General features: G+C 37.0%; 1 protein-coding gene across 1 annotated transcript in view; it reads left to right on the plus strand.

Moving 5' to 3' along the window:
- The window catches only part of CDK19 (cyclin dependent kinase 19), a 132,631-nt gene that overhangs the window by 48,106 nt on the left and 59,406 nt on the right, over positions 1-25,119 (plus strand). The window contains exons 3-4 of the mRNA XM_065681075.1: positions 7,771-7,881; positions 19,412-19,552. Of these exons, the coding sequence (XP_065537147.1) occupies positions 7,771-7,881; positions 19,412-19,552 (252 nt within the window). The remainder of the gene's footprint in view (positions 1-7,770; positions 7,882-19,411; positions 19,553-25,119) is intronic.

The following is a 25,119-nucleotide window of genomic DNA, read 5'->3' on the forward strand; positions in this document are numbered from 1 at the left end:
GTTCAAAGAGTTTAAAACAAATTACTGGGGAAGCTGACTGTCAAGCAGTGCATCATTTTTTTCATCTGCTGGAGATGATCAGTACAAGCTCACCAAACCTGCCTTTCATGAAGGCTTCTGAGAAGTGCATAAACATTGCATTACTGAATCTACTGGCTTACTGTTAGATCAAATTAGTCAAGTAACTTTTTTCCAATGGTGATCAACCTGCAAACAAGATACGCTGTTTTCCCTGCTGTTGAGAAACTGTTCCTGAACCTTCTTGTTCATGAGGTGCCATCTTGCAGGGTAAATTTGTCTCTTATCAGTTGTATCAGTTTGTTCTTGAACCATGATTGTCATTTAGTGTAATAATGTCTTTCATCTTTGATGCTCACACCTTTGTACTTTAGTGGATACCAATCTTACTTCCTTTCAGTATTTGATCAGTTACAGTAATTGAGCAAGCTTTCTTCCCTGTTGAGAGACAGATTGTTTGCTCCTTTGGTATCGCTTTTCCTCTTTCAGGGTGAATTCATCTTTCTGTGTGCATGTAGAGGGGAAGGTATTTGAGCACAGGAAGAGAAAACTGCATTCAGTATTATAAAATTATATCACAGAAACCTTTTGTGTATTGGTACCAATACATCCCTTTCTCTAAATACCTCAACTAGTATATGTAATATTAGATTTACCCTCTTAATTTTCTTTATTTTATAGAAATCCAGTTCTACCATTTTGTCACTTGTTTCTGATAGCTTCTCAGTTTATAGTAGAAACTCTTGATTAGTTTGTAAGTTCATGAATTCAGATTTTTTGCTTCATCCCATTTATGTTACCTTTTGTTTATTCAGTCACAGTATAAAATATCATAAAAGATGACCGGTAACGAGTGGTGTCCCTCAGGGATCGGTGTTGGGACCGGTCTTGTTTAACATCTTCGTCGCTGACATGGACAGTGGGATTGAGTGCGCCCTCAGCAAGTTTGCCGATGATACCAAGCTGTGTGGTCCAGTTGATATGCTGGAGGGAAGGAATGCCATCCAGAGGGACCTCGACACGCTTGTGAGGTGGGCTGATGCCAACCTTACGAAGTTCAACCATGCCAAGTGCAAGGTCCTACACCTGGGTCGGAGCAATCCCAGGCACAGCTACAGACTGGGCAAAGAAGAGATTCAGAGCAGCCCTGAAGAGAAGGACTTGGGGGTGCTTGTCAATGAGAAAATGAACATGAGGCGGCTGCAGTGTGCGCTCGCAGCCCAGAAAGCCAACCGTATCCTGGGCTGCATCAAAAGGAGCGTGACCAGCAGGTCAAAGGAGGTGATCCTGCCCCTCTACTCTGCTCTTGTGAGACCTCACCTGGAGTATTGTGTGCAGTTCTGGTGTCCTCAACACAAAAAGGACATGGAACTGTTGGAACAAGTCCAGAGGAGGGCCGCGAGGATGATCAGGGGACTGGAGCACCTCCCGTATGAAGACAGGCTGAGGAAGTTGGGGCTGTTCAGCCTGGAGAAGAGCAGGCTGCGTGGAGACCTCATAGCAGCCTTCCAGTATCTGAAGGGGGCCTATAGGGATGCTGGGGAGGGACTCTTCATTAGGGACTGTAGTGACAGGACAAGGGGTAACGGGTTAAAACTTAATCAGGGGACGTTTAGATTGGATATAAGGAGGAAATTCTTTCCTGTTAGGGTGGTGAGACACTGGAATGGGTTGCCCAGGGGGGTTGTGAGTGCTCCATCCCTGGCGGTGTTCAAGGCCAGATTGGATGAAGCCTTGTGGGGGATGGTTTAGTGTGAGGTGTCCCTGTTCGTGGCAGGGTGGTTGGAACTAGATGATCTTGAGGTCCTTTCCAACCCTAACTATTCTATGATTCTGTGATATATTATCACACTCCTTTGGGAATGCTGCCTTTATTTAATCAGATAATTTAACTCATGCTCATGATTTGGATGCTAAGATGGATTTTATTAACAGTCACAATACCTATTCTTTTGTAACTCTGCAAATAGTCTATATATAAAACTCCTTTACCTTGAATTTTTTTCCATCATCAGCTGCCTTTTTAGGTAAGTTCTTGCTCACCTCAAAATTCTTCCCTTTGTCATCTTTCCCATCAGATAAAGTCTACTATTATAAAGTTAAAATTTGAGCACAGATCTTCTGCTTGCATAGAAGATCAATTATCAGAGAAGAAAATCAGCATAGATTGTTTTTAGTGCATTTTTCTTTATATTCACTGTTTCAGAATTTTTTTTGCATGTTTTGGATTAGCAGGTCTGCAAATGGGTCGTCTCCCTTCCCTGTCCCCTCTATAAATCTATGTTCTCTGTCTGTTAATCATATGATGCTGCCTCTGAGTTCTGCTTGTATCTGACTTGTGCTCATTTTCACTTTCTTAAATGTGAGGCATTTCCATTATGTGTGTGTTCACTCTTTCCATGATCAGTATCATAGCTGTCATTAAAACATGGGGTAAAATATTTTTAGTTTTTTATTTTTCTATTAAAACTATATGGTACACCACTTGTGCACTCTTGTGTTCCTGCTTTGGCTAGACAGTCTTAACTATTTTATTTTGACTTTCCATGCAAAGTCTAATTTAGCTGGACTGCTGTCATTGTGTTTCCAATGTTTCAAGCTTCTCTATCAGTTCTGTTGCAAACACAACTTTCTCAGGCATCAGATACTTCCCCATCATGACTCCCACCCCTCCCCTGCTGTGAGAGGCATTCGCTTGTGAGGGAAATGGTTGGTGTCCCTTGTGAGAACTTACTCATCAGGCAGCAGAAGAAATTGCAATCAATTTTGTTTATAGCATGTAGCTGCCTGGAATCCTACAAGCTGTTTCATACTACTTAAGCTATCCAAATGCAGCATTTTGAAATTTGAGACTGTGGCATGAGCAAAGAACTGTGATGAGCAATGATGCTTGTACAATTCTCTTGACCAGTAGAATAATAATAATGAAAATTTAATATGTTTACAAGAAAGCCACTGTATAGAACAAAGTTGCACAGATGTTGATAATTCAGAATGATGCCCTTCTCAATGACTTTCTGCCTAAACTGCTTTGTGTGCTGTTAACCAAGAAACAAATGTACTAGAACTCACCTGAGAGACAGGCTTTTATTAGCATTTTACTGCAAGTTGGGTATGATGTAACTTAAATTATAGAGGAACAATAAGGTAAAGAACTATTAAAAGATGATGCTCTGTTCACTTAGCAATAAATTCTAGTAGTTTTTTTATGTACAGGTTGTAAATGTGTAATAAAATTTTGTCAGGTACACTGGAATCGTTCAGTTAGTAGGACAGTATATTAATTTCTTCGTGCTATTTTTAGACTTGAATTAACCAAATCTCCAAACAGATTTGCTTCTGCACAAGACCGAAGAAAAACTGGTATTAGCTTTAATTTTTCTGTTTTGTATGCTTAACGTTTATATGACAATCTGTAGTGCAGAAAAGCTGTAGACAATGATTTTCCATGTCTCTGACGTGGTCCTTGGGCTTCTAGGTATGATTATAATGCACATTTTTGGTGTTCAACAGAAGTTCAACCATTTCAGGAAAAGGTGCATGACAGCTATTAAATGTATGTGGCATGTGATAGCTAATAAAGGGAGTAGTAGAAGGGTGAAATTGGAACGTGAGCCATTAGATTAAGGTAAGTGTTACCTAACTAGTCTTATGACACCACCCCTACCCCCACTTCTGCCCTGTATCTCCTGTTTGGACAATGTATTTAAAAGTTAGCTCTTTTGCTCCTTTATTCAAAGAATTTGAAGTCAGGTTTGTTCTCAGCCTGCACAAAAGCTATAGGAACGCCCAAGTCTTCACAGCAGAAGCTGGTGGAAAAGCACAAGCGACACATCTAGCATGAGATGAGTTGTTTTTGTTTTGTTTTCAAGATTAGGGTTAGCTGAAGAACTAAGTGCTACTCTGACATCCTTTAAAGCAATATGTGATTTTTAAGCCATTTAGACAAAAATTAATGACAGTACAGTTAGGTGATTGGTGTAGAAGTTAAATATTGGCAAAATTCTAGTCAAATGTAAAAGTCATGAGGGTAGGTAGTTGATACAACCATGATGCAAGTAGCTTTAAATACATCTTCATGTTTTCACATAATTGGCTTCCACCTGTCTGCTTTAATGAAAATACTGTTTCCGAAATCTCTGGCTTCTTTTAGCTAAACCTTAGATCAATACTTGCTGTCAAAACACTTGTCTCAGATTTGCTGTCTCTTGAGTTCCATAGCTGTGTGTTTGGTTCTACCCTATATTCCTTTCTGATAGCATCTTTCTGGTGCTTTTTGAATACTCTGCTCATCTCTACTCTTTATGTACCTGTAGATAACATCAGTTCAGTCCCTGTGGTCACCCTCTCTTCTGCTGTAGTCGTGTCTCTAGATGAGATTATTCTTAGACATAAATCTGACCAACATTTCTGCTTGTGACTTGTGCTAGTTACTTGTACCCTAAGCTTTAGTTTCTGATCTCATCTAGTTGGTGTCTAGCACCATTGCAAGTGCAGCATAGCTAGAGCAGAGTTCCCATTCTTGACCCAGTGCATTGGACTCTGGATCTGACATTTCCTTGGTCTGGCTCCTGCTGCTGGAGCACTCGCTGCTGCAGTAATCCCAGTCATGATGGCCAGAATGTAACAAAGCCTTTTAAAGCCGTTCTGGTTTGCATGTGCACCACTTCTTTCCATTTGCAGCTTTCTACTTTACATGAAATTTCTTATGTCATCCTGTTACATTAGGGTTGTGGCTCAGTAGTAGAAGAAGGTATAAAGGTCTGTTGTCTGCTGAAACTACAAAAGCACTTCCAAAATTACTATACATAAGTGCCAAAGCATTCACTTAAGCTAGACACGTGAGAAGAACATAAAATTTTAGTTGCCTTCTTCCTTGATTACAAATGTGTTCATCTGCTGGAGTATAGAGTTGATAACACAAAAACCTTTTAAAATATTCTTAATATCTTATCAGTATTTTCTGTTGCACACTGTTGGATGGAAGAAGATGATTTGAGAAGTTCCAGTCTAGTGTTTAAAATTGGTTGGTGTACAGATAATTACAGAATGAGTTTAAGTCAGGGAATCAAGTCCATAAATGTTCTGAATACATTATGAATATCTTAAATATAACTATTAGAGAGGCTGTGTTTTGATGAGCATTCATGTCTCTGAAATGTTTTGCTTTGTAACTGATCTTTTTGAGAGAAAAAAACATTGTTATTTTATAAGGCTTATGTAGCCCCTATGATTAGCATGTTGGGAGCATCTTGGCATCTTCTAGATTGCAACTTTAAAAATAACCATATTGCTTTTAACATGTTAATTTACAACCTGGCTTATTGAAAATGAATTATTGCTAGCTTTTCTGAGCAGAGAAGACTTGAGAAGCAGGCGAATAGAGAGTGCACCTGTAACCTGCGGAATCAGACTTCGTTAATCTGGTGGGAGCTCTTGCCATTTGTGGCTGCAACTGTAACCAGTGCTCCAGTAGCTGAAAAATAGAGCCTCACAACTTTTTTGCAGAGCCTGTTTGTTGGCCTTAGAGCGCTCTGTTCTTCAGCTTCAGTTCAGATACAGATGTTTGTTGTTAGAAATTGAACACGTGTAGTATAAAAGTGACATGATGATCTCTTCCTCGTGTTCTCATGTTTTTTACAAAAATCACCATTTAAGATCATACCACTAATAATTTGATTCTGTTGTGTGAAAAATGCTGGGTTTGGATAAGGATGCTTGTTGTGTTACATGAGTTGAATCAGAAAGGAGAATAACGCATTAGAAATAACTTACTAATTGAAAATGAGTGTATGTCATTGTTTTGGATAAGAAATGTACGGCTTTAATAAGAAAGTATCCTTTTGCACTGGTTTCCATGAAAAGGAGATTTCGGGTTTCATTTGTTAATCGGGCTGTTCTGATAAATGGTGACCACTGCTGTTACACACTGCTTTCTCTGCATATCATGGTGTGAGCAGAGATGTTTGCGAGCTGCAGAGTATATATACTCCTGTCTCATTTTCATATACCACCCTTCTGAAAATGCACAACACTTCAGGCATTCTTTTTAACCTTCTGCTCGATATAATATTTCTGTTAACTTGTTTATTGTATGCTAGCATTTGATATGGAACTATATACTCTTTGGCTGTTTCCTACTGCGAAGTTTTACTTATTTATTTTGAGAGAATTCTATTTTATTTTTTTTCCCCTCCCTAAAAAACAGCAACAATTTGGAATTATTTTATATTGCTATTGCTGCCAACAGTATCTTTAAGAAAAATGTAATAGCAATTAAAAAAAATATATTATAATGGTTTTTAGTAAAAAATTATCCTAAAATGGGAGATACTATTTATTAAAAAAAGCCAAGAAAAAAGGCACCAACATTGCATTCCCTACTGAAAAAGTTTTTAATATTATTAAAGACAAGCAACATCTCTTGATACATGTCAAAGAAATGGTTTCAATCTACAGCGTTCTGTTAGTTTATAATTCTGCAAGTTGCTATGATTTGTTAAGTGGCAAAATTATTATAACTCTGTCTCAGAAGTGGTACCTGGACATGACTATTGATCAGTTCATTACGGAGAAATTTCTTTCTTTTACAGCTAGAAATGCTTAGTGTTAGGGAGAGGAAGAAACAAAAAGAAGAAAACATTTCCTACATGGGAGAAAAATTATTTAATTGATTTAATATTCTGAAAAGTGGAATAGATTTAAGCAGTTGTAATATTCTTTAGAAGATTTCTTGTCTTGACAGATACCTATGTAGAAAAAGGGTTAATATAATTTCAAATTAATCCTTTTCCTTATTTTTTTCCCCCAAATAAATGTATTGAGTCTTTATCTATAAGGTGAGAAAGGGGAAGATTAATTTCTCTCAAATGTGCCTTGGAACCTACTCCATTTACTGTTTTGCCATTATAAATTGATTCTTGGCAATTTATATACTAGTGCTGCAGATGCAAGCAATTTACAGATAAAACAGAAGTGATCAATCATTCTAGCGATGACAGTATGGAGGGGAAAAAAAGGACAATTTCATGGAAATTATATTTTTGGGACTACTGCTTCCAAACTCCTCCTGAGACTGATTTAATCTGGCAGAAGGATGACTTCAACAGTGGTGCCTCCTTTAATGTGCTGTCTAATTAGTCATGAGACCTAGTTTTCATTCTGGCAACCAGTAAATAAGCTTGGGTTTATTTCTGGATTACAGGATGGTAGCTGCAGCAACCATTAGAAAACTGGTTTTGGTAAACCTTCCTTTGAAAACGCCCTTATGTTCTGAGAGCAACAACCCAGGGGACTTCAAGGCAAGTCAGACAGGGATCCAATGCAAAAAAAAAAAAAAGTCAGTAATACAGTAATTTCGTGGTGATCAAGAATTGTGTTATCCACGCAAAGAACTGGACCAGCTGTATAAGCTTCATTCTGGCATACTCAGATCCTGATGTTCACCTTTGATAATGGTTTTGTTTGTGTGTAATAACATCCTGAAATAAAAAATAGAAGCTGAGGGCATGTGGGATGGACAGCTGTATGCTGAGTGTGGGACAAAGGTAGCTGGTTCAGGGTCAGCTGTGCTGGCAGAGCAGCAATCCATGCCTGATTTTGACCTTTCTGAAGGTAATGTACTCGATCAGTGATGTCTCTTCTAGGGCCTGTTTTAACACTACTCGTTTGCTATTTGTGATAAGACCTGTTTTGTTGTTGTGTTTTCTCCACAAGCACAGAAGTAACAAGAACTTCTCTATTTCTCTGCAGCTTTTACGAGAGTTGAAGCACCCTAACGTGATTGCATTGCAGAAGGTTTTCCTTTCTCATAGTGACAGAAAGGTTTGGCTGCTGTTTGATTATGCTGAACATGATCTGTGGGTAAGTAGAGATATCCCTGAGTGTTTGAGATAGTGTAATATAATCTGTTTCAAAGTGACATGTATATGGTGTACATTCGTATAGTGCAGAGATACAGGAATTTCTTTGTCTGTAATTAAAGGTCTAACTGACATCCTCTTATTTGTAAGTTTTAAAAACCTGTGAAAGGCTATGTAAATTATTTTAAAGTCAAATCGTATTTTGAAGCTAAAAGAATTTTTCTGCAAGCTCTAATTGGACTTAAGGAAAGCATTCCTAAATTGAGACCTTCTAAGCTAGAGTTTGGAAATGTATTTAGTATTTTCTGTTTTCTGCGGTTTCGCACATCCTTACATACACACACACAAAGAAAACAAGGAGAGACTGCTTTACTGAGTCCTCTCACTGAGGTACAGTGGAAATGACCAACATTCAATCATCTAATTCTAAACAGTAAATTTGCGACAGTATGAGTGGAAAGAAAATAAATAAGTCCTGCTAATTTGGCCTACTAATTAAGTATCACTGTGTGGAAAAAGAGTAGAGATTTAGATGTCCACGTTTAAGTTTCCCGCAAAATATGGTTTGATATAATCTATTGTAGAGGTGGACATCAATGACATCATGAGTTGAACTCAGTTACAAATATTTAAGCTCCACACTTATTGATAAGGTATGAGTTGCTTGGACCTGGATTTGTGCTTAAACCCAAAAGAAATCAAAGACTTACTAAGAACAATCAATATGCTTGTAATTCCTTTAAAAATACTGGCAAGGAGAGGAAGTGGCAATATTAATTCCAATATCATTTTTTTAAAGCTTCAGTAATATAGAAGTTGCTTTCACTAATGTTAGTAACAGATCGGTCAGGTTGTTTTGTACTTAGCTCTCCAGACCTGATTAATGTGTGCTTGTAAATGACACAAAGTTGTAATCTGGAAGGAAAATAAGTTTAGGTATTTCTGGCTCGGAACAAGTAAATTCATGGTATTTCATTCCCTTTCATATGCTTTGAAAATATCATTTGATTTTTCAAATGTAGTAGCTTTGTATCTTTGTAACTTTGTAGAAGTTTTCTTCATCAAAGTTTAGTGTATGCTGAGAGTTTGTGTATTTCTCATAACTGGTAACAGTGATGGTGAATAGGAATGCAGCAGCTAAAACCCCGTATGGACAGAATTTATTTGTGCATCAAATGAGTTTGTGCATTTTATAGAACAATCACAACAAACACATTGAACTGCTATATTGAATGGCATATTTAAAACACCTTTTTTTCTAACCTTTTCAATCTGAATTTATTTTGGGTGTGTGTTTTTTACAGTGTGTGGTGATTTTTCACATGATTAACAGCTTTAGATAAAGACTCACAGCAGTCTGACGTTCTTACCGCTCCTCACATCTGGCTGGGTTTTAGTCATAATCCCAGAGAAGTTAATTCTTTTCTATTGTTTGAGACTGAAATGTTTGTTACGCTAGTTATTTGATGTGAACTGGTCTCCCACTTCTTAACGCTCTTTTATTTATTTTTTTTGTTTGGGACATGTTACACAAATCATTTCTCCTTTCCTGTATAATTGCCCATGTTTCCTTGCTTCTTAAGCCCTTGCCAGGAATTCTTTTTCCTCCCTTGCATAAAGTTAGCCATGTTCAAGGCATTCTTGGTTCTGGCTTAAACTTGGTCTTCATTTCCTTTACTGTCAGCACTTCCCAAGCATCGCTCTTAATTCCCCTTTTGTCTCTTTTGCTCACTCCCAACTTTGTGTCTTTTTCCACGCTGCCTCCTACACATGGAACAGCCTCCCAATTAACGTACGTAAAGATCCTTCACTATCCTCCTTCAAAAACTCCTCAAAATCCACTTAATTTTGTAACGCATTTCAGTAATAACAACCACTTGTCATTCTGTCTGTGTTGTATTGTGTTTTGCATTTCCTGTGCTTTACAGCTTGCACCCTTTCAGCTCTTTGGGGTAGAAATTGTAGTAGGGGATTGGCACATTTTGTTATTGCTTAGTACCATGTGCTCCCCTAGCACTACATAAACACCATAATAAGTCTGTTCATTGTGGGTATCAGTTTAGAAGGGTTTAAATTTTGGAATGTTGGATGTGCTGTCACTAGAGAGATGTAGATTTCCAGAGACCAACCGTTCAAATGTAAGTAGCTTAGAGTTACTTAGCAAAATCTGTCTGTAAGTATGGGGATCTTCCTTCTCTTCAAAGCTGCCCAGCTTTAGTAACTCCTATTGGCTTCAATGAGAAGAGTAAATGCTAATCACTTGCAAACATGGGATTAATTAAAATCATTACATTTTTCAGCTTCTGTACTGGAAACATTTGGCGAGAGATGAATAAACTATATTAGATGCTATCTTATTCTGTTCATGTTGTAATACTAAAAAAAAAAGTCCCATTCTAATGAGGAAATGTGGTGGTGCCAGTTAAGCTTATTAAAAAGTTCTTTTATGGTGAGCAATAACTTTTTTTTTTTTACTTTGTATTTAATCCTCAAGGATTAGACTGCTCAAGTTTGAAATTTGAGTATAGATAGCTGCATACCTTATAATTTAGTGTCACTTGTGTTTAATAGCATTACCAAGGGAGGAAGAAAGCTATGCTAATTTGAACTAAATGACAGGTATTGATAAAGATGTATTACGTTGTCCTTCTCTTAAAGGTATTCAGTGTTTAATAACTAAGACCATGAAAGACTTTTCCTTCATCACTTCTCAAGTTACATTATGCAAAACAATGCAAAGCCATTCGTGAGATTACAGAAAGAATAGAGAAATACTTTTGACCAGTCGATTTATAACTCTTGTTTGATTTAGTTACCAACATTCTTAGTGTAATCCACAAATGATTTCCTTATGATTTTTCTTGGCTATTAGTCTCTCTCAGCTGATAAAGTTCTTAGGCTATTGGATGTACCACATATGTTCATTTATAGTGTATTGTCTCCACTGTCATCACGGCTTATATACGCTCCTGCTACGAAGTGAATGCAAGATTTCTTAACTTATACCTCAATGTAAAAAGGCATCTGATGGAAGGTTGAAAATGTGTTTGTCCGCAGATGTCACAGAACATCTCATACATGATAGGCCACGTCTTTTCTTAATTCTTGGTGACTTGCTTCAGTCTCAACCTTTATATTCCAATATTCTGAAACTTTGAGCTTCAGATGTTCATAGCCACAGAGCCATCTCCTGTGCCTTCCCTTCTGAGGAACATGCCTTTTTTAGTATCTACTTGTAAGGTCTTGGATGCTTTTAATTCAAATCTTACCCGGGTTTTCTGCCTTGATTAATTTATGTTGAAAGATACAGAATTACAAAAAAAAAAAGTAATTCAGTTAACACATAGCTGAACTCATCTTAAGTCAACAAATCAAATTGATACATTTTTCAGTACACAGTTAGGACTTTTAAAGTCTCACAAAACTATGCATGGATTAAATCTTTCCAAGAAAAAGTGTAATTCCTTCAACTGGTAATGGTATTTTTCTGCTGTGTTAATTTTTGACCTTTTTTTTTCTTTCCTTTTTTTTTTTTTTTTAAAAAGGTTGTTTTACATGCATGAATTTTTGCTGTTTTACAACTAGGGGATAACTTTTTTCCTATTTGACTTTCATGTATGTTCTTATTTAACTTAGTCTTAAGTTGTATACTGCTGTCCAGAACTTTCTATATGATGCTTATGCACTTTAATTATTCAAATTTCTGTAAAATACATTAAATGCTTGATAATCAGTTAATTGGATTTTAAGAAAAGTTTGATACAAATGAGATCTGCTCTGGAGGTCAACTGTTTGTTGTACTTTTACCCACCAGATAGGTTATAATACTAGAGCTTTTCTTTTGTTCCAAGCTACTCCCCTATACTTTTACAGCATCAGATTTTTAGTATTTCAAATACTTTCTGAAGCACACATTTTCCTTTTTGTAATGCAGATAATCACACATTCAATATCTTCAACCCCATAGTCTCTATATTTTTAATTTTTGATTGTAAGCAACATTTTTGTAACTCTCTTTTTTTATATATTCTGAATTGATAGTGTATCCACTTGTTTAGCTATGGTACAGAGTTAATTCTCTGACTCATTTAATATGTGTGTGTAATTTCAAAGCTCTAACATCCCCTTTTCTGGAAATCTCTGTTGTAACTGAAATCAGAAGCTTCTGAATTACTCTTTTTTTTCATTTCATTCTGAAAAAAAGTGACACTTTTATCACACTAAAACGTGCTGGATCTGTTTTATAGCCATAAGAACTATTGTTGGTCACTTAATAAATAAGTAAATTAACTATGATTTGATAATATTGTATGTGATGATACAGTCACTATCCAAGACCATTTTGCCATTATATGGATTGGTTTTGTTGGTTTTTTTAGGTTTGGGTGAATGTTTCTTTCTTGTTACCAGTTCACTGGAATCTAGCTGCTTAGCAGCAAATACCACTAAGAAACATGGAGTAAAATTCAGCTTGAAATTATGGTTGATAGTAGCAAAAATATGTGGACAGACTGGCTTTGTATTATGTGAAACACTTGTTACATATATATTCTGCTTTTTAAAAATGTAGGATAGAGATTATAGCATAACCAAATGTACCTAAAAATAATAATCAAATAATGGAAAATAGAAAATATTCTTTCTACATGTGGATTTCCTAGCACTACCTAACTCTCTCAATATGCAAATAAATGTACTTAATTTCAGCTAACAACATTTTGAATAACGTTCTTAAATGCTAAATGAAATTGTGTGGGTGTTGCATACTAATTTGTGCAATAAACCTGCACATTTGTTAAATCATGTGACTGTTTTCTAATAGATCTGATTTTTAAAGTATTCCTCAAGTATGGTGTAACCAGATATAATTCTTCCACTGAGGTTCAGTTTAGCTCTGAACCTTGAGGATAATTCAGATGCTAATTGATCAAGAGTAGTTTTTACATACATAGAAATACTTAGCAGTAGTATTATTATTATACGTAGCAGTGTTATTTTTTGTCTCTTTTAATTTTCTATAATCATGTATATGTTTTTGTTTTAATTCAGTCGTGCTCCACTAGATGATTCTTAGTTCAATCTGCTCTATAGTGTGCATATTTGGCAATATAGGATTGTGCTAGCTGGCAGAAGGTAAGATTTGTTGGCACAGAAAGGTGTGCTAGCATAGGTTTTGGTTGCTTTAAAGTTACAATTTTTATTGTCAGCCACTATTACAGCATGATTTATCCTTTCCAAGTATAATGGATGGGGTTTTTTTGACACTAAAGTCGTGATTGGATTTCTTGCAGAGAGTAGTGACATTCCTTGCTGATAGCTGTCTGTTCTGAGAATAGGCTTGTCACTCACAAAACTTGCTTTTTCTGCCAGAGTTGTAGGGATTTGAGGGTATTTTGTGTGGGTTCATTTTTTGTACCACAAAGCATGAGAATTGGAGGAAACGACAGGTAGGGACAGACCTCAAAGACAGAGGCAAGTGTGCCAAAGGGTGAAGTAAAAGAAGAATTGATGTGAAGAGTGGTGTCAATACTGCGTGTTGCAGAAAGGGTAGCTGAATTCTGATGGGTTTTATTATCATTGTATAGACTTGTTTTGACATATTTAGGTCTGAAGGATGTAGAAGACCTGGAAAGACTCCAGCAAAACCTGGGAAAGTGATACTGAATCTGTTTATATCTGCGCTGTGTTTCAAAGCTTAGGTATTTGAAGCAAGTTTGCCTTAGCAAAATTCAGTGTATTAAAGCTCCTTTCAATGTTTCTTAAAATGTTCACTTATTGTCACTTGGAATTGGTTTTTTTGTTTGACACTTCAGTTAATGACATTCTGAAGGCGATACTTGATGATGGCCATGTACTGACAATGTTTAGAATGTGTCGAGGTATGATTTTTCTCCGCCTTGTCTTTTAAAGGGCTGTTGTGTGTTGGTTGTTGTAATGCTTTCAAAATTGGAAACCTACATGATTGTTGTAGGAAGACTTTTACTCACTTTTGTTTTGATTTTATTAAATTTTATTTGTGATACACCCTTGACATTTTTTTGTGTGTGTGTGTCTGAAATGAGTCCTTAGTGTAGCCATATGAAGCTGTGATTTATTTTTGAAACGGCAAACAAGTGTTGCTCAGGTTAGTTGGATCTATCTTTGCTGCTTCTTTTTTAAAATTGTGCAAACAGTGCATGGTTAGTTTTTATAGCCCCTTTAGATTTTGATTTATTCTCCCATAGCCTTTTAAATGCTTTACATTTAGCACTCAACAGTATTAGTTACCTTTTTGGGGGTATCGATTGCTGAAGAGAGAAGATGGGAACAGTTTTCTGTTTAAAATGAGACTTGAAGCTGTGTGATCTGTATCTTCCTCTTGACCTTGGCACAGATTTAATGTGCATCCAAGCTTCCATCTCTTTAAAATTAAAATGTGATTTTATTTTGTATTGGTGCATTGACGTAATTCTGTTTTATTCTCAAAGGTTGGGTTAAGGATTGGATAGAAGAAAAGATTTTTGCTTAAGTGTGGGAGCAGACAGTTTATTTCAGCAGGGAGAAGCATCTGTGTTGACACGACTGCATTTTTGTTTGATGGAGATGCACGGAAGTTTGAAACAAGCATTGCCTTAAACAGTAGAACTCAAGTAGTAAGGTTTTCTAGGGGGTTGTGCCTTGAGGTCTATGAATCATCTTACGTCTGTTTAGGTGGGACCTCGCACTGTAACTGCATTTATTCAGACATGCATGAAATCTCTCCTTTAGCTGGCTTCTTACTTCCATGAGGATTTTCCAGGTCTGACTTGTTTGTTTTAACCTCTGTCATACTGAAGAGCAATTCTCAGAATCAGGAATGAGATGACACAAACAGAGAGTATGTTTGCATCAGCTTGGCTTCCTTGAAGCAGGCTCAAATTAGGATCTTTTTGAATGCTTATTTAACTGCTTGGTAAATACTAGGGGTTTTCATGAAACCAAATGAGTTTGTTCTATATTGTCATGCATCGTTTATGGTGAAGGATTCAGAAAATGTACATACTTCTTTCATCAGCCAATTTTCACATCAATCTTAACACATTAGGTAACATAGAAGGCCAGTTGAAGACTAGATTGAATACTGTTTCGTAAGCCACCACTACACTTTCTTTCCAGATGCTTAGCTCTCAATTTCTTTCTGTTATTGTTTATATGGTCTTGCCTTTGCAAAAGCTGAAATGGCTTTACTGAAATAAGCCAGTTCATCCATTTTTCCTCTCAATTTTATCTTATTCTTTGGAGTTGGAAATTGGGAATAAGCAGTTAGGAAACAAAACCAGTAGTCCCAGATATTGCAAACAGCAAATTATAGCATGCCTCTGAAAGCTTCATTACTTTTCTAGAATATTAATAAATTCCATTCTATGTTCTTTAATGTTCTTCGGTGAAGTATTAATTTAGAGTATAGACTTAAAGCCACTGCCGCAAAGTTAATGCCTTGTTTAAATTTAAAACAAAATATATAAAAGCAATAGAAATATTTTTACCTTATGTTTATTTTCAAAGTGCATACTTAATTGGCTCACAATGTTTTTGGAATCCAGTCAGGGGCAGCATGCTTTCAAGATTTAAGAATATGAAAATACAGATGCACAGAAGGGAAAAACAACATGGCTACTTTTGCTGAATAGATTTGAATATTGCTTGGAATTTCATTTACCTCATATGACGTGTTCTTTCATTTTGAAGCTTTTTAGATATATGAGAAGGAAAGCTTGCATCTGCAGTGTTCTAGTGAACTAATTTAAATTAAATTATGACTAGATAATGGTGTGGGTGGGTTTCTGTTCTGTAGCATTGTGAATGGTATGGTGTGCAGAGACAATTAAGGCTTCCTTAAACTTTTAGTGTAAGAGCCTGGGTATTTTCCAGCTTTTGTGGGCAGGTGATCTATCAGAATATGAGAATTAAGTCATCATTAGAGAGCAACAGTGAAAAAAGATATGGAGAATGCTGAAGCTGTTTCATTCTGTCTGTCTTCTTGCTACAAACACTCCTCTCTGACTTGACTGCACTGTGGAAATCCTTATGCTTTGTTCTTAGTTGTTATCCATTAGGGGTAAGATTCAGCAAAGAACTTGAGCATACCTAAAGCTTCAGTGTCCAAACGCACCTCCTGGTTCCTGGAGGGAGATGGAGAATGTTATTCTACGTGTCAGGTTTCAAGTCTGTACTCCTGACTCACGGGGCAATCTTGATGCTCTGTAATTCTGCAAAAAGATTTATTGAATGAGAGAAGGGAGGAGTGTGGTTTTGAAGGCTACTGGTTAGGGGAGTCATCTAGGGAATGGGAAACAGGTTACAATTCCTGTCATTCCTGTAAGTTATTCATACCTTTTTCACATCTAAGATTACAGCCTTTATATGCTGTACTTGAGGCTGTACATTGTGACTATTCAGGAAGTGAAGCTAGTAGAGAGTGCCTCATCACTTGTGTAGTACAGTTCTGTATAAAGAACATACTAGTTTGTGCTTTTACCTGCATCCATTTCTACACCTGGGGTTTTGGAGTTTAAGTATTAAATATTTTGGCTCAGAGCACATCTCCCTACCCTCCCGAAAGTCAGCCGAATTGCTTAAGAAATTCCTTTAGCATAATGGTACTGGTGTGGCATCCTTGGCCATTGGAGCTTACTCTACTCCTCTATTTCAGGAATATTTTCCCACAAAAGTGATGGGGTCATATAGATATATTTCTGAAAATATACAGAAATAAGAAAAAGCTTGGGCTTGCTGACTCCAGTAGAAAAGAGGCTGTTCAGGAATTGCACCTATTTGCCCTTCAGTTTCTTAGGTGCACACTGCCATTAAAATTACTGATTAGCACTGGGTATGTATGTTGGTCTTTCTTTGTGTGGGTAGTTCCCTACAAGAAATTGGATGAACTGCTTTTTCTGCAAAACACTTGAGGGTAGGAGTTGGTCACAACCACTGGGGATTCATTCTGCACGGGGCAAATGCAGCTTTTCAGTTCCCTGTATTATTTGGCCTTGCAGTATGTTTTTAGTTTAATTTTGTTAATTTTTTGAATCTAAACTGTGATAGGATGAAGTTTGTGGTTTGACAAATATACACTTCAGGAGAGTAAGTTGGCAACAATAATTTTTATTTGCTTTATTAGGAAATTTAATTTTATCTAATAGTGATAGTGTGTGCTTACTTAAAACTATCAGTTTTAATTCACTTCTGCAATTCAATAACTCTTTCAAGAAAGGAGCTTGCTTTCTTGGCCTTTCTGACTGGGACAAGCAAGCATCAAAGCAAGATGATTTTAAAAACGTGTGTAAGTGATATTTCAGAGGCAAATAAGAGCAAGCTTTGTCATCTTCTGGAACATGCGCCAGCTTTGGTCGGTGTGATGGGAAGCCTCAGCTGTCAAGTCTGGTTGGGTAACTTAGCATTGTGCTGATTTAGTTACACTAGCTCTGGTTTAGAGGTAACTTGCATACCTAAAGCCTCAGCTTAAGGGCAGATTATCTGCCTCGAAAATTCACTTAGGTGTTCCTTGGTAATGAGAGGAAGAAAGGGGATGCTGCTGCTATGAGTTGCCGCAGGAAAAAACCTTCCCCTCCTCTATGCCTTTAGTGATTACATGCATGTTGAAAAAGGGCTGGGTTTATGTGTCTTTGTGTTGTGACCTTTGAACATTGGCGCTCCTGTATTTTTTTATACCATGTATTAATAAAGGTATTCATTTGGAAGTTTATAGTATCATTACTGATTTATAAATCATATTGTAATTACATATGAAGGTCATTACCTGGTGAGCATTGTGCTGCAGTACTGGAAGGCAGGGACTCCTAGTTGAAGTTTTGACCCAGTCTTCGTGTGATATGATAAGAAAAAGCATTTCTCAGGAAATGATCCCTTCAGGTTTTCCATTGTAGTTTTCAGAGTGATTGCATAATTAAAGGATCAGGTACTAAGAGCTTGTTTTGTTTACTGATGCTCATTTGGGTATTAAAAACTGATAATCGTGTAGGTTTCTTTTCTGTACTTTTTTAAATATTCAGCCATCATTGTTGTCCATGTAGTGTGGAAGGCTCACTGGGAATGTTGCTGTTGATAAGGCAGTACTCAGGCTGTTGTTCTGATGTGTTTTGCTTTTTTTTATTTTATTTTTATTTCTCTTTAAACAGTATTGTCTACACCTTTGCTAAGCACAGTTTGGCAGATGCTAGAGAACTGGTGACAGCCAGAGGAAACATTAACCCGTTACCATTTGCACTGGGAACAGTAGTGACAGACTTGGCGGGTGGTGATGGTGGAGGGAGCAGAGGTCTAATGAAAGCACAGCCATTGGCTACCTCTTTAACCTGGGGAGGGGGATGATCTTGAACTAGACAAATGCTATTTAAAGAGTGGGGTAATTAGTAGTCTTGTCAGTCTGCAAATTAGCATTTTGAATCACTTTCACTAAGAATGCAAACTGCCTTTATTATTTCTGTCTTTCAAAAAGCACATAATTGAAAACTATTTTGTTATCTGAGATGCTTCTTTGAATTGCCTTCAAAAAGGAGATATTTTTTTAAATTTTTTTTTCTTTTTTCAGAACAAATGGATTTAGTAGTTCACTGAATGGCAGTGTGTTAAGATTGGGTTTGTGCCTTGCATAGCCCCACCTTGTCTGAGGTTTGAAAAGGTAGAATGGCCTCACCCCACTTTATTTCTTGTACAGAGTAGCAAAACCAACCTAACTCACCATCTTCACGTTGATCTTACAATGAATATTAATTAGGTTATGAATATTTGATGATATCTCAAAAACTTTTAATGATTTTGTAATTTTTTTTTTATTCTTCAACTGACTAATGCTGGGTTCCTTTTCTGCATTCCTTCTTTTCAAGCGGTATTTGTCCTCTAATGGGCTGACTGACTTCTATAATCCAAAAGCCACTAGCTGGTCATCATTAATGAAGTAATAGACCCAAAACTTGCAATCAAGAATACAACCATTTTTAGATGTTTGAACGTGATCTCACCCTAATGTGGTGTGGGGTTTTTGAAGTTGTGTCCCGTTGTGTGCCCCCCTGCTCCCATTTTATTTACGTATTTATTTAATCTGTCTTTACTGGGGTTTCTGGTTTGGGGGGAAACACTAAAGTAGTTGTGAGTACAGTGTCCTGGTGCTTTTGGTGAGGAGGAGGGAAAGCGTGAAAACATAGAGTGTGGTCCTCTTTCTGGTAGATACTGCTGGTTTGGAAGTTTCTGCTCTAGCTGCTGAGGATAAGAGGATCCCAAATGGGGAGGAGGGAGGGAGGAGAAAGTCTAAGACCCTTTACTGGAGGTAAGTAGCCAGTCTTTAGATGTTAACAAAAACTTGGCAGCTGTGTTCTTAAAGCAACTCAGAGAGTAAAAACACTCTAAGAAAATTGTGAGCACATCACTATTACTTTCAATTGCAAAGTTTAACAAACTTTCATTCCATTATTTAGTGTTAATAGTTTGTGAAAAAAAAAAGCAACAAAAAACTTATATAACATGCTTCATGTTTCTGCTTGTTTTATTTCTAGCATATTATCAAGTTTCACCGTGCCTCAAAAGCAAATAAAAAGCCCATGCAGTTGCCAAGATCTATGGTTAAATCCCTACTCTACCAGATCCTCGATGGAATCCATTACCTCCATGCAAACTGGGTGCTTCACAGAGATCTGGTAAGCATCACATGTATTACCTGGTTAAGAAAGTTTCACATGCGTATCGTTGGATAGGAGAAGAAAAGTCCCTATTAGTAATCTTCCATATCGATCCGTACAGCTCTTCCTGTTATTGTCTCAGGAAGACCAATGGAGTCTTTAAACATGAAAACAAACTATGTTTTTACATTGTTTTTATCTGAGTCATCTGAGCTCAGACAATGATGCTAGATCCGGTAAAAGGTTTGCAGATACCAATATCCGAAAACAGTACATGAGTCAGCTGATATGGGTTGGTTGAACATGCTTACAAGTTTGTGCACGACCTTGAAAAGGCATTTAAGTAGGAAAGTGATTGATACCCTTGTACATTGTTTGGCTTACGTGCAAGTTACCATAAAAGCTAGTGAAAAAGTAGTTTTTTCATGGAGTATTTCTTTTCCATGTGTTATTTTTTCTGACCGTGGGAAGAGAACTACGCAAGGGTTGTCATCTTGAAATTTCTCATGACCTGAAGTGTCTCTGAAGATTGATTGCAGATCACAAGGGTAGCTGGTTGCCTTGTCTTAGTTACCCTTTTCCCCTTGAAAGTTTCCCACCACTCCTCATACTTCAATGAAGTGCTACCAAGGGTTGCAAAAAGACTACTACCAATATGGGTGTAGTATTTTCTGCCACTTGCATTGTAACTAGAATCTGTGGCATGAGACAACATGATGGTTAATGTGCCAGAACTGTTCTGATAGTTATGCTGTTGTAACATCAGTAGTAGCTATGAGAGGAAGTATACTGTAATCTGTGTGTGACACCACTGCTTTTATTTGGTTATTTTTCCATAGTTGGCCTAGTACATCAAAATAGGGATGTATATCTAGAAACCTATAATCACTAATAAAGTTTGGTGAGGCATAAATTTCTCTTGGGTCTTTAATAGCAAACAGGGGCTTGGATTAGTTTTTGAATGTAGAGCAAACGCTTTCTTAAAAGATACAAAAAACCTAAGGCAGGCCTGAAATAGAAGTCACAGACATCTTCTGAAATAAATTTTATTTCATTTTTTTCATAATGCCTAATAACAGTGGCCAGCAGTGGGGTTTCAGGCTTTGGTACGCATTATTTATTTATTTCTTACTTACCTTTTTCCTTAGTATTTATTGTAAGTTTTTTTGTTAAATTCCAGATATTAGTATACTTGGTAGGAGGGGGAAGTCACCTTTGGAATAGTAACTGTAAGCAAAAGCAGGAAGCAAGTACTATCCTGATTCTCATGCTACAATTACTACTTTCCTTAGGAGACAGCTGTTGCTTTGGTAGAGTTCTGAGATGTAATTAGGTACAACTTGAGAAGGAACACCTGAAAAATCTATATTCAGCTATGTTTAGGGGAAGTATATGTGTTCATGGAACTATTAAGTATGTATACACTCAGGTGCCATACATGAACTTGGTATCTCGACAGGAAATACAAGATGGTATTTAATATAATGATAATGAATACCCTTGAGAATTATCTTGCTGGTGTTGCTATTTCCAGCCTGCAGCGCCAGGTGTTTTGTGTGCCTAGTGCTGCTACTTTATAGGTCTTACCTAGTGTTGATGAGTTGCAGCAAAGCTGATGCCTAGTGTCTCCATCTTTTTTCTTGGAACTTCGGGAGGTGATAGCTGCTGTTACAAAAAGACAGCTATTTTTCATGTCTCTGGAATGAGAGTGCTTGATGATGTTGGCATAATGGAAATGGGAGAACAGAAATTTTTGAAGTCTTTATGTGTTCTTGGTATGCAAATAACTTGAAGATCATGAATTCTGGGATACCTCAGTGAGAGAAAGGAAACCATTAAAAACCCTGCTTTGGTACACTAGTGATTTAAAGGTGTATTCAGAATCTTTGCCTTTTAAAAAGCTGTTGTGAATTCCTGAAGCATTCAGGTATTTCAAATAGTTATTTTGTACCTTGAACACAGTAAGAAAAACCTGATATTATTCTGGATGTGTCCTGTCTGCTCTTGAAATTAAAAGTTAATGTCATAATTTAGTAACCAATTTAAATTCTCAGTTAATCAAAAAATTTATATTCCCCTAATCTTTATTCATACACTCAGACCTGTGATTTTTGCTTCTAAGAGTGGTATCTCAGGCATGATTTCACTGGGATCAGTTTCTTACATAATACATACATACCAACTGTTCAGTGTCTTAAGATGGGGTGCAGTTTGTCTGGTGTTTTTCTCTTAGCTGTTTTACTTTACATCTGCTGGAAAAATATTTTTCTATTTTATGTAAACTAAATTTTGCATCAAGACACCTTGTACTTTGCTGGCTTAATATAACTCTGTTCTTACTATTTTTAGCATGTGTTTGGATGTAGACCAAAGATGGCAACATCCATGAAAGTCATGATAAGCTTATTTTGTTGCTTAAAAAAAAAAAAAAAAAGATTCTCCAAGAATATTTATCATAATATTAGTCAAGTCCTCCTGAGCCGTGGAAATGACCTTCAGAATCTATTTAACAGATTTTGCAATGGAAAAACAGAAACATGGGAGGTAAAGGTTTTGTGAGAGTACTTGCTTGGAGGTATTTGAAGAGCGTTGTTTAAATCTTAATTTGTTACTGTCATAGAGTTTTTAAAGAAGCTAGAATACCAAATGTGCTTTTCAGAAACCCCTGGTTCTCAGAATACTGAATGTTTTTTAGAAATCCTTTGTTCTCAATGGATCTGTATTTTTAGATACCTTAAAAGTGTTACTCAGGTTATTTTTAAGGTCAGCAGTAGCCACCAGAAGCATAACAGAGTAATAAAACTGAACAGTGTGAACTTGCAGTCTTGCAATACTATGGCCTGTCCTTTGGCTGGGCTAATGGATAGTTTCTACCACAAGGAGGCAGTCTTGTTCCCCTCTTCAATGCCACTAGGCATTGCCATCCATTCTGATGGCCTGGCAGATGTGACACACGTGACTCATGGTGAGCTCATTCAGGGAGCTAAACCTGCAGAAAGTACTCACTTTTCTCCTGCAGAGCTCAATTTCTGCAGGAGTAACTCCCTGAGGGATCTTACTAGGAGCTCCTAGGAGTATGGCTTACGTGTGCAGGAGTTGGCACAGAAGAAGCGCGAGGCCGGAGGTAGTGGCAGTAAGCACAACATGTCATTCTAGCATCATCTGCCATTACATCAGAATATTTAATTGTTAAAATGCACCTTTTTAAATTCTTAGATAAAATGAAAATGTTTTTAGAAACTTAAATTCAGTTGTGGTTCTAAATCACTGTAATTTTTATGCTCACCTTGAATCTCTTCTGATGTGAGATTTACATCAACTTAAACTTCCCCAACACAAGTCCAGACATAGGAGAGTGTCCAAACTGAGGCAAATTATAACACCAAATGCACTCTTGCTTATGCTTCTAGAAATCTGAAAATAATTTAGTGTAGTGTATCTTGCAGCTTCTTGTAATACGAGGATTGTTTCTGGCTTTCTTATCCTGGCAGTAGCTAAAAGGTCCTAAGTGACCATTTAGGTACATTTTTTGGCCAACATGTTAATTTCTGTCAATTAAAAGAATATTCAGCAGTAACTTTCTTTACGGCAAGATTCAAACTAATACAGAATATGGGACAGGAGCATTAGAGTTTTGGTTTCTTTGAGTAGCATTGTGGCAGTTTATACACCTTGGAGGTGATGTAAGTCTGTAAAAATCCATACACTTGTTCTGTTATCAAGCCATTTGGAGTGCAGTTTTGTTGTGGAATTGCATGTTGTTGGGCAATGATAATTTTGCCTTTTCAACGTAGCAGCATTCCTGAAAGCCGCATGTGGGAGGAGGGAGGCTGTACCGGCTCTGCTAGCTGCTGGGGCATTTCATTATGAACAAGAGCTTAATATAGATAGACATTAGAGAAATAACCCTTTACTACTAAGCTTCTGATTTTTAAAGTGTTCTGTATACAGAGTGTCCACTTGAAGATCCAAAATTGTGCTCTGTACCCTGAGTCAGTAGCAAGCTAGAAGATGAAGCACATGGAGTATAGTATTTCAGGGTGTTATAATATCTTTATCCCCTCCTCCCCCAAATGTGAGTTAGATTCTGCAGGAACATTCAGCAAAGGCCTTACTTCGCAGAGACATCTAAAAATGGAAATCTTCCATACAGTGTTCACGGTGTGCACTCATGTTAGCAACAGAAAGGATTCTGGCACTTTTTCTTGTGCTAATAACCCTTCTGTAGTTGATGTTAGTTGCTTAAGGACAAAAGCAGGCAGAGACCATTTCCTTTAGAACTCGATAAAAGCAATTTCTATATGTGATAGGATGTGTTTTCCTGGAGGGAGGTATTATCTATGAGATGTTTTAAGTGCACAGAAACCATATTGAGGAATTAATTTAAGACTCCACTTATACCCTTGAGCATTTCTTTAGAATACTGCTTAATGTTATTAAAACTACTGGTTGAAAAAGGAATGTTGGAAAACAAACTCACCAGGCAAATGCAGTTTTACCCCCCTTCCTCCTAGGATTGTGTTAAATGGTTGCTTTCAGCATTCTGAAATCAGAAACTTGCTCATTGCAATAGTCATATAAACTACCTTTGTAAAATGAGCCAAGTTCCTAAATTTTAAATACTTATTGACTAAGAATTTATCAACTTTCTCTTGTATTGACCCTCCACAGTTTTAGAATGTTAAAGCTGACTGTGTTTTTTACAAATTAAACAGATTAGCTTACAGCAGAAGTCTTTTAGATGGAACATCAGTAATATAAGTAAAAATACACAGTCTTTGACACACCTTTGAACTCAAAATTTTGATTGTATACAGAAAGCACAGTTAACATATCCTGGTGGAACAGAAGGTGTCCATGAGTCTTAAATTGCAGGGATGTTTTGTTTTTTTTTAAATATCATTTTCACTTTAATAATTGATTTGTATTATTCTGTTTAGAAAGAGATTTAGGTGTTTAAAGTATAAGGGTGCCAGAGGGTAGATTATAGATGACATGGTTCTCTGGGCAGGCTTGGATGCAGAACTTACTGTTGATGCAGGAGGAGGCCATGCTGCTTCTACTTCTCCCTGTTCCACTATATTCCTCCTCCAAGCTGGGGATTGGCAGGGTTTGTGAAGAAGATGTTGACCGGTATGCAAGTTCATTCCCCAGTCTGGTTTGGCACACAATTGCATAAATGTTTAGGTAAGGTGGATACATCGACAAGATGGGTGTATGTGTGGAAGGCCAGTGATCAAGGATGGGACATAAGAGAAGGATAGATTTCAATTTTCAGTGGCATTATCCTATTCTGCTGGCAGTGTTAAACATGTGATTTGTAATCCTTCTGCTTAACCATTCTGGTACCTGTAAATTTGTTGGTGCCTGCTTCATCTGCAGGTGAAGATCATGTATGTGATCTGCAGTTTGCTTCACTGTTGTGTGTATTAGCAGAAGCTGTTTTTGTTGTGTGCTTAAGCTAATCAGTTTGTGTTTCTTTCTGGAGTGGATTGTGGAGTGTTCATACACTTCTGCCACCTGCAGAATTTATGGAGTGCTAGTCTGGGCATTTTTTGTGGAAGACATGGCAGACAGCTGAGGTT

The sequence above is a fragment of the Lathamus discolor genome, chromosome 5, assembly GCF_037157495.1.
Source record: "Lathamus discolor isolate bLatDis1 chromosome 5, bLatDis1.hap1, whole genome shotgun sequence".
Lineage (NCBI taxonomy): Eukaryota > Metazoa > Chordata > Aves > Psittaciformes > Psittacidae > Lathamus > Lathamus discolor.